Consider the following 10,691-nt stretch of genomic DNA (forward strand, 5'->3'; position numbering starts at 1 on the left):
ACCCCATTGTGAGATGCTCCACCCAGAGGGAGGAACCAAGCATCCCATCGTGGATATAATCTGAGACTCTGAACACCAGAGACAGCCTTTCCACTGGATTTCCAGAGGACAGGAGCTACACAGCCACCACTGAACTTTCTGAGGAAGAGCAGACCCTTTTTTTTTCCTACAGGATCACCACTTCAGAGGACTGCAGCCACCATTCTACCAGACTGCTACCACCACCCTGACTAACAGGGACTCAGGTTGTATCTTGACTGTCAGTTTGAACCAGTGTTTTCTTTTAGTTTTTCCTTAATTTCCCTATTAAATTGTTATTCTGACTCGGTGCCTCCACTGGTTTGTTTTCAAACTAGTACATAAACCTTGTCAGGAAGCAGCTCTGTGAGGGAGGCACAGCCATAAAAGCAGTGTGCTGCAGAATATGGGGCCAGGCATAAAAGGATCCATTATAAAGGGTTCCAAAAAAGGGAGCTCGTGCTCCTTCCTGGAGTACTGCAAAGTGTGCAGCCAGGGAGAGGCAGCCAGGAGGGACAACTTCCCAGGAGATGTATAAAACAATCTTCTCTGAAGGAACCATTTGTAGGAAAAAAAAGTACTCGCTTCTGATGGCTCAGCAAAACAGCAAACAAATCACGACAGCAGCAACATGTGGATGCAAAGGGCAACTGCACAGACTGAAGGTGGCTTGTGAAAAACTCAGGTCAAGAAGCTACTATTGAGATATTTTCCTTCGGCTAGAAAAATGTTCGGCTAAGATATTCTTCACAGAAAATACCAAGGCTTAGTCAAATGCAAAATAAACCCTGAAAAAATAAAGGCTTTGGGTTTTGTTTGGAAAGCAAAGAATAACGTTTTTTTTTTGAAAAAGGAAATAAAATAAAAATAAAGGTTATTTCTATCAGGCAGACAGACAAAAAGAAAAAAAGATGAAGACTGTTTTTTAAATTTGGTAATACAATTCAGGGCACCAGAGACCAAGGACCTCGCCTACAGTGAGTGTGCTAGTCCCTTCTGAATCCATGCCCGTGGAAACACCAAGTCCTGTAAATACCCTGACAGAGAGGGATGCTGACTGCCCTGCTTGCTTCATGTCTGGCTCCAGCCTGGCTTTCTCAGCCAAGCCAAGAACCACTGTGTGCCCAAAGCAATTTCTTGGACACAAATCACTCCCCCTGACTCGATGATCTCTTCTTCATCACTGCACTGAATGCACCTGTTTTACATGATAAAGTAGAAGACCTGATCTTTAGGCTTCAGTCAAGACTCATGGAAGACTGACAGAGATTTTGACAAGCCTACAAGCACAGTGTTGTAATTCTTTTCTCCTGGACACTTGAAGTCCACTATGAACAAATTGCTCATTTGCTCTGATGCCTCTCTTTTCCAATATGGATTTCCAGAAGCAGGTATGAAAACCTGGCAACTCGGTGTGGACTTGACTGCCTTGCTCCTCCAGTTCTGTTTCTTTTGTGATGTTCTCTTCAGCCAGCTCAAAATTCAGTTGGGGAGCTCACGGCTGGCAAGCTTGTCAAGCATATTCTCACAGATCTTATTCTTCAACTCTTTCTGTGTCTTTTCCAACTGCAATGGACTTTTTGCTTCTCATTTTGTCACTGTCACTTGTGTCAGGGAAATGTTGATGCATTTCCCCCATCTCCCACAGCAGCCCACACCAGAATTTTCCTTTTTACCTTCCTATTTTTATATCTGCTTCACTCATTGCTTTATTATTTCAAAAGGCTCTTAGCTAGGAGTTCCCAAAGATGGCTTTTCCAAAGGATCTCATCTCTGACCCGTGCCTTCCTTCTGATGCATCCTGAACTCACCCCAAGAAACCCAGAAAAGTCTTTTCCATCCACTGCACTCTCTGCAAGTGTTGGCTGCGATCATCAGCCACTCTGAATAAGGCTGAACGACCCCAAGGACTGCAGATTGTGGGGCTGGTGGGTTTGTGCCATTGAGAGCAGCCAGGAAGAGCCTCAGAGGGGAGCAGGACAGCAGCAGAGACTGGCCTTGGCCATACCCTCCTGCCCTCTCCAGGCCATGGCCAACCAGAGCAAGTGTTGTCAAGGGAACCAGACAACTTCATAGGGATGCTGGTGACTCCCTGGATGTTTGGGAATGCAGCAGCTGCATTTTAAATCAAAAGCCTGTTTTATTAGCTGAGCCAGCAAGCAATAAAACAATAAATCCATCAAAAAACCACTGAAAAAGCAACCTAATCTGCCACTTCTCCACCTACAGCTGAAGGAGTTTTTCAGTCTCCCAAAATTAAACAAAAAAGGAAAAGTCACAACATTTTCCACAGGTCAGCAGGTTCACAGGTGACATGTGAAACATCAAAATGTCAGCAAGGAATCTCTCTCCCTTCCCAGACAATTACCACAGCCTCTGCAGCATTTGGGTAAAGGGGTTTATGGCAGAATTTCTCATCTGTGCCCCTCACCCTGTGCAAGGGAGCTGATGGCCAGAGAGCTTCACTGGGTTTTGCTTCATTGCTCTGATGGGATATTCACATCCAGGAGCCCCAAAATGTCCTTAGAAAGACTAAAGAGCACGTAAAAAATAGCCAAGCTGCCAGAAATCACAGCAGCCAGCAGTCATATCCTCTGGCTCATCTGTCCCAGGAGCCTGCAGTAACTTATGCAGAACTGTCTTGAAGCCAAACCCCAAACTCCTCGTGTTTTCTCTTCACTTTGCTGGCACAGTGGCACCAAAAGTGGAACACCCAGGACAGAAACGGTGGGTTTTTTTCCCTCTTTAAAGTCACGGGAAGTCCTTTGAACTGCGCCAACACAATGGCAAGAAGCGTGAATCAGGCTAAGCATCCCTCTGCCAGGGCTGACGGGATAACAAACCTCTTCAGCTGCGTTCTCATGGTTACCAGGAGCTTAGCAAAGCCTTTGATGTGTCATTAGAGCCCCTGTCGTTACCTGCGTGCAGCTGCAGGATGAGCCAGGATCTCAGTCCAATCTCTGGGACGCAAATGTAATAATCCCTCGGCGTGCGAGTGGTACAAAAACATGACAGCACCCTGCACGGCAGGGCTGCCTTTGTTTATGCCAGGGATACTGCTGGAGTTTTGTCCTGATTTCTTCTCCAGGAGGTTCATTAATAACCACAGTCAGGCCGAGCAGTGTTTACGGTTTAGGCTGTGGGAGAATCTAGGTTAGGTTTAATTGCCGGGGTTTGAGCTTGAAAGCCAAATTGCTTCTAGGATGCTCGTGCGGGATCTGGAAGTGCTGATTTCACTTTCCATCCTCCCCCAGCCTCTGGAGAATTCAGCCCATGATGGCAGAAATGCAGTGAAATAAGGTATTCTCTGAAGATTTCTCCCTCCTGGGACACTTTCCTTTAAAAAGTCTGCCTGCACAAAGCCAAGCCTGGAAAATAGATTATTTTTGTCTTTGGATCTGCTCTGGCAGGGAAAAGCTGGAGCAAATCTCACCTTGTTGCCTGTTTGTGTTTTTATCAGCCAGCCAAGCTCTGGTCTGCTTGGATCCGTCTGTGATGTTTTCTACGATCAGCCCTGGCGTGGGACACAGACAAGCAGCCCAGGAGAGCTGGGCTGTGATGTCCCAGCTGCTGCTCCTGCAGAAAGGCTGCACCTCCATCGTGTGGGAGGGTGCTGCAAAGCCTGGAGCAATCACAAGTTGCCTGGGGGCTAAAAAACCCCCAGCCAGTAAAGAGACCCCAAAGCCTTTGCTGGGGGAGAGACAACTGCAAAGCTCTGTGATTTCAAAAGACAGCGTGGGAAGCTCAAACGCTGTCGGTAGAGGACCTGTTCTGGGATTCCACAGCGCCTGTAGGTCTGCGTGTGTCCTGGGCTCAGCTTTCCCTCCTGCTCTGCCTCTGGCTCACCTGAGGGTGCACAGACCCTCCTTCCACATTGTCTTCAGCAGCACAGGCTCTCAAGGCAGAGTCTTTGGGCATGCAGTGAATGTGTCAGCCGGACAGGGAAAGAAAACGTCCTCCAAGTGCATAACTTGAGCACACATTGTCTGGGAACCACTGTGACAATAACCCCAAAGCCTCAACACGCCATTCTGACAGGCCCTGTTTAAGAGCAGAAGAGCTTTTCAAAGCCTTGATTCACAAAGTTGAATCCCATCAGCACAGCATTAAACTTTCACTATTTTTATATGTTTCAAGGCTGGGAAGAACCAGAACATTGTGCCCCACACAATTCAAGCCAGAGTACAGCCAGAGATGGCTGCAGCAGCTGAGCTTTTGTCTCTTCCTTATGTAAATCCGTGCACAGTTCCCAGGTTGTTGCACTCAGGTCTGACACCAGAGCTTAGAGACCATAGCTGGGCTTTTGTGAACAACTTGGATCGTGTAGGAGCTCCACAAAAAGAGACTGCAGAGGCAGGGCTACATAATAAAACTGTACCCCCTGTGCCGTCTGAGGCAGCCAGAGGAGCAGGGAAGATGCAGAGGGATCAGCAATCCTGGGCAATAGAGAAATGCAGTTCAGTGTTCTGGTCACAAAGGTTGTTCTGTGGCCCAGGTGCCAAGGCCTGTCAGTGGTCAGGGGTGTGCACTATGACATTGCACAGATCCATGAGGAGCATGCGCTGTGACTCAAGGAAATCTCTGGATGCTCGGCTACAGCTGCTGTGCAGTGCCTGGGAGCTCAGGTCAGTGATAAAGAGGCTCTCTCCAGGAGCTATAAATATTGTCACACAGGCGTAATTTTGCTGGATGCATGTGTCAGGCTTGCTGTTCCACCAGAGCAAGTTCATCTATAACTGTAAGCCTCGACTAAGAGAAGTTGGCTTTCCCAGCAGGATAAAGAGCAAGAGACGTGCCTCTAATTGCACATCAGCAGAGCTGATCCCTCAAGGATATTGGCTGGGACAAGGGAAAGGAGCAGGAGGTTCTCAGGAGTCAAACTGAGCCTGCAACTGGGCAGTGCTGCCAGGCCCCTGGAAATCTGGTGGAAGTCCAAACTCTCTCCCCAACCAGCAGGGCAGAGCGTACCCCTTTGGTATTTGCACTTTGCTGGATGTCAGCTGTGTGAGTTTGGCTTCAAGGTTCTACTTCTTCCTTTAAGAAGGACACACATGCACGTCCCTGGGCATGGGGGAGGACAGCAAATGCATCACTTGCACAGAAAACAAGAGACTCCCTCCAGCCCTTTCCTGGGAGGAGGTTTCACAGCTGTTAACAAGGGAGGGTGATACCCTCATCATCATTTGACAGGGGAATTGAGGTGGGAGTGCCTCAGTGGCAAAGCCAGGTAGGATTTGGTGTCTGAGCCTGAGAAATGGTCCTGGCCCGGCAGTCTGTGCCCTTGCATCTTCCTTTCTGCTACCCTGGTGGTCCTGAGCAGCACCAAGAGGAAGAAAGGGAATCATCAGATGCCCCAGGACAGACATCCCATCCTGGATGTGTCTAACTGCAATCCCAGAGGAGTCCTGCTCTGTCCCAGCATGCTGTGGTCATCTGCTCAGCTCTAACCACATGGGCTTCACACACTGGGTAAAGAAAATATCTCTGTGCACAAGAGCTCCTGGTTCTGTGCAATTCAACACATGACCGAAGTGTCATATCCAGCCCTCAGCCTCTGAGTGGGCTCCTCACCTCTTACAAAGCCTTAGGGATGTATTTAAGGGGGGCAGGAACACATATAAGAGGAGGTCCTTCACTCCCCAATTCTTCAGCAGACAGCTAAACTGAAGGATGGTTTGAATTTATTTTAAAAAATCCCAAGGCTCTCTTTTCTTCCAGAAGCTCATTCCCAAGAGTCCCATGATGCTGCTGCCATCCTGGCACCTGCCCAGCCCTGAATGGAAAAATAAATCCAATACTTTCTTAGTCACACAAAACTTGCTGAAGCTAATGGCTGTTTGCTGAATAAAGAAGTAGTGAAATGATATAAAAGCCCTGAAATTGAGTATTTTTTTTTTTGCTGTCTTATGCCAGCAGCTCCTGTAATACTTTACAGTCAGACAGCGATACAAACAGGGGGGAGTGTGAGTTGTCTACTTGCAGGTCAGAGAGCTGGGAGCAGAACGGAGCCCTTGAGTCAAGTTGGGCTTTTCCCTTCATTTACCCCATCTGCCTTAATGTGAGATCACTGATGTGTGGAGACCTAAACCCCCAGGGCAGTGGCAGGATTAGCTCATATTTGAGAACTGCTGCACGAAAGCAAGGCATTGTTTATCAATGTAGGCTGTAAAACTTGCTGACACCATGTAGATTCACAGCCAGTTTAACTATGAAAAGATGAAATTCTGCCTGGTCCTCAAAACCAGAGGTGAAAGTGCAGCATCTCAGCACACAGAATCCACAATGAAGCCTGTTATTAGTTAGGACTGGCTTGGAGATGGAGACAGAGAAAATAATTTTTTAAAACAAAGATTTACACCTTGCCAAAACCAACTCAATACCTTTCTCGTGCATTTATCAGCAGCTTGCTGTTTCATTTATAACCTATGGCTCCTGCAGCCCTGGCTTCTCCAAATCAGAGTTTTTAATTAGCTGTTTGTTGGGTTTTCTTCCCTAATGATGTGCATTGATCACATAGATTTGGATTTTTTTATTCCACAAAGTGGGAAAAAACAACCCCATTGTTGTCACAAGCAAGCTTGGTCTCATTAGATGTGTGAAATGGTTCTGCCCTAACATGCTGAACAAATTTAGATCTGCTCTCAAGCTGCTGGAGAATAACAAATTCTCCCATCCTGATGTTCCCATACCAACATTGGATACCTGATTCATATCCCATCACAGGTCAGGAAGAAAATTAAGCCAGGTGGCACATTAACCTCACAAACTATAGATCCCAACACTTCTAACTCGGCACATAAAGGCAAAAAATCAATGTGGATGATGAGGAAAAATCCACCTGTAAAAATGTGCCAAGCTGAGGATCAGTGATGGTACATAGGGAGGAAACAAGGAGAGCAGGGAAAGCAGCAGGGTAGGACTCAAGTTTGCTAACAGAGTTAGTGGAAGCCTGCACAAACCCTGCTGTGATGCACCCTGAGGTGCCTGTATGTGCAGAGGGACCTGGAATTCCCTGGAAGGAGACACAGACTCACCTCATGGTGTACAGGAGGGTGCCATTGTCCACCAGGCGCAGCAGCTTGTTGGGGGTTGTCATGTTGTGGGCGACAGATTTCTTCCCGTTGTGGAAGAAGGTGTCAGGAGTCCAGATCTTACTGGCCAGCAGGTTGTTCAGGGGAAGGATCTTCATGGGACCATCAAACTTCAGCCTTTCATCTCGCCAGGATTGCCGGAAAAAGACGTCAATGGTGTATTCCTTTGGGGAGAGAGGGGAGAAAAATAAGTCGTGTTTTACTCAGCTCTTCATTGCAAACGAGGTGATTCGAGAGGTGGCGTCTTCGGTCATAGGGCAAACTGGGTTTTGGCACACCTGGGGTGATGTGAAGTGTGGTTCAAGAGGAAGCAGGGATTAACAGCAGTGCAGGATAGATGGGATTCCCCACGTTTTGGATAATGACTTACCCGTGATGTCAAAATGTGCGTGTCAGTGGTTCTGAGCGCTGCAGAGAAGCTGCAGCACAGCCTACAGTGGCCAGAGCTGGGGTAGCCCTGCAGCACCAGCACCTCTATCCAGGTGTTTCAGGGGAGGAAGGCCATTATGTGCAGCTGCACAGGTATTTTAGAAGGCAAAAATAAAGATCCTGGAGATGGAATCTGGCCAGGATGCTGGTAATTATATCCCTGCTCACAAAAAAAAAAAAAAAAGAAATTAACTTGCATGACATTGTCTTAATGTTATTTTGTTCCCCAGGCCACCTTTAGAAAATCATTGAATCGAGGACTTCGCAGACTTGCATTACAAGATCCTGTGACTTTCTTTTGTCTTCTTTTCCTTGTTTTATTTCCCTTTTCTTCTTCTTCTTTTATTTTTTTGTTCTTTTTTCTTCTCTCTGCAGGTGCAGGGACCCATTTCCTAGGCCAAATTCCAGCTGGGGCAGGTAGAAGTCACCTCTTTGAACCCCTGCAGCCAAGGCCAGCTCCTCTCTCAGTGAATGCAGATTCAGAAACCACTTTTAGGGGGAGATGGGGTCTTTGGAAAACCTGTCTGTCCCAATTGTTCTTCCTCCCCCTGCTGCTGCAGACTCGTAGTCTTTATTTATGGGTTCCTGGAGGCCGCACGACCAACTAAACTTATCATTGTGAGTGATTTCTCTCCTGCAGCACCTCTCAGCAGTGCTTAAAAACTGCTGTGCATCACTTTCCTACAGGACAGAGAGATTCCTACAGGTTTTGCAGCAGATGGCAGCAGAATGGAAGCATCTCAAGAAATAAATCCATCCCTGCTCCCTGGCCATGGAGACACCCCTGCTCAAATATGAACCTTCTGGAGCTTGGCTGGGGCAAAGAAAGAGGAGATTCCACATTCCTGTGGGCTCTGCCCTGCACAAGGTGTTTTGCCCCTTCATGGAAGTGGTCTTTAATTTGTTATTTCTCGGGGTAAACCCAAAGAAAGGAGCCTGTGTGCAGTCCCGGGAGGTTTGGGGAGAGTCCTTATCAGGAGAAGAACTCTCTCTCATTCCCTGTTCCTATTTAAAAAGTGCCAGACAAAGAAGGAAAACATTTTTAATGACTTCCAAGGCCCTGCTTTTCTTCTTTAATGCTTAGGAATCCTTCCTGAAGGAAAGAGAAATCATGTTCAGAGTCTTCCCCTCTTTTCTATGCTTCTTTCCATAAAAGCATCATTCCCAACTCACCCCTTCCAAGGAGCACACTTAGTTCCATGCTATGCTCTTCTCTGCCTACAGAAGCGACTGAAAACATCAAGTCTGACTCTGTCCTCAGAGTCCATCCACGAAACAAAAAAAATCCCCTTCGATTTTTGTTTGCCTTTGTATAATTTCCCTGGGACTGAGGCAAAGTTGCAAGAGCTCAGTACCGAAGATCGGGGCGTGCGTCAGGTCCGATCAGGCTCTGCTTTCCCAGCTAAAAGAGAGATCAGGAGTCCCTTGGAGCACCTCGGTGAAAAGGTCTCCACATCCTCCTCCTCCTCCACCCTTCCTAAGCAGCTGCTCTCCCCTGCTGCCCACGGCAGCTTCCCCTGCCTCTCCTCCATCACCATAATTACAGGCTCGGGATGCGCCGGAGCCGCTTCCCAGGCACTGAGTAATGGCTGTGGGAGGGGTGGGAGCACAGCACCAGGCAGATGCCGGCAGGGAAGGAGGGACTTCCCCTCTCCCGAGATGAAAGGAAGCCCCAGAGCAGGCCCTCCCCAGCTTCCCCAGGAGATGGGGTTTCTCTGGCTCACTTTTAGCAGCAGAGCTAAAACGCATTCGCTATGCATTTGTAAAATACACGGAACGAAAGCACGCGGAGGGGAAATAATTTATTATTCCTTAACTGTCTTCCTAATTTTAAATTCATTTTGTCAAATCACATTGCAGAGAATACTTTCCTCTTTTCAATACCTCATATTTTTTTTCTTCACAGTTCATTATACACACTCCCTTAATCAAATATGCTCCACCTTGGAAGTAATTACCAGATACTCCCCAAGGGCTACGATTGCTGAATATATTATGGGTCTCTGCTGTGGTAGGAAAGCAGGGAGAGAGAGAGGGAGAACTCAGATGAGGTTCATAATCTTGATTACACTGACACCAACTTAACTTCCTACCCTGGAGGGAGTGGTCTTCCTAAAGCAACGCAGGCTTGAGTGATGGAGCGAGCACCTCCATGAAACACAGAGATTTTATTCTCCCCCAGCTCCTCTGCTTTCCAGCACAGGATTGCAGTGGGACAGCTGGAGAGATGTTCAGGCCATGCCAGCCCAGAAATTTAAACCCTTGCACCTCTGGAGGGGCTGGGAGAGCCACAGGACACTGCTCCAGCCTGCTCCCTCCTCAAAAAGGGGCTCCCTCCATGGCACTGCCCACCACAGGCCCGGGCTATGCCAGCACCAGGCCACCTCAAGGGCTGGACACGCAGAAGGGTGTCAGGCCTGAATGCACAACTGTCCTCACGTGGCATCCTGGAACTCCTGAGCAACCACCCAGAGCCAACCCTTCTCTGGGTGCGTGTGGAATACGAGCTGCAAGAAATGCTGTCGAGAAACCTCACTATTAATTATGCTCCACAGTCCTGTTTTAATTAGAAGACAAACTGTTGTGGGAATACAAGCCTAAATTCAGACCGCAGGCCTTTTCATTAATAATTTTCCCTGAACATGTCAAAATAGTGCAATCAGTTCATGCTTTTTCTGTTTTCTCTTTTGCCTCCCTTCCGGTTCAGGCACTGAGGATGGTTTGATGGTGAATCATTCTCACTGCCACCAAACCAGACCTGATTCTGGCATCCTCCCCTCTTCCCAGGGAGCATCTGCCTTCCTCCAGTTATCAACTGGTTTCCAAAAGCGCAAGCACGCCTGAGAAACAACCCCTGGCACTGAGATACCACCAGCTCTTGTCACTTAGGAAAATCCCGCATTTGTCCTGGGATGAGGGTGGGACACATCCACAGCAGGTGAGGAGAAGCCATCCCTCCCCATGGGGTGACCAGCCAGGGGCACCTACCATGTCTGTGTCCGAGACAGGGCCGAAACTCGTCACGTAAATGTCTGTCTTGACTTCGGTTACACTGTCTGGGACAAAAAAGAAAAAAAAAAGGGGAAAAAAAAGCAATTAGAGAGCTGAATTTCCTTGTGCAGGGAAGGGTTTGAGGTTTGTTATATGGTGTTT

At 47.8% G+C, this 10,691-nt stretch overlaps 1 protein-coding gene across 1 annotated transcript in view; it reads right to left on the minus strand.

Annotated features, from left to right (window-relative positions):
- Positions 1–10,691, minus strand: part of GABRA3 (gamma-aminobutyric acid type A receptor alpha3 subunit) — a 73,321-nt gene that overhangs the window by 24,048 nt on the left and 38,582 nt on the right. The window contains exons 4-5 of the mRNA XM_017737495.1: positions 10,527–10,594; positions 7,053–7,273 (exon numbers count right to left, since the gene is read on the minus strand). Of these exons, the coding sequence (XP_017592984.1) occupies positions 7,053–7,273; positions 10,527–10,594 (289 nt within the window). The remainder of the gene's footprint in view (positions 1–7,052; positions 7,274–10,526; positions 10,595–10,691) is intronic.

This window comes from Corvus brachyrhynchos, unplaced genomic scaffold (assembly GCF_000691975.1).
Source record: "Corvus brachyrhynchos isolate BGI_N302 unplaced genomic scaffold, ASM69197v1 scaffold346, whole genome shotgun sequence".
NCBI lineage: Eukaryota > Metazoa > Chordata > Aves > Passeriformes > Corvidae > Corvus > Corvus brachyrhynchos.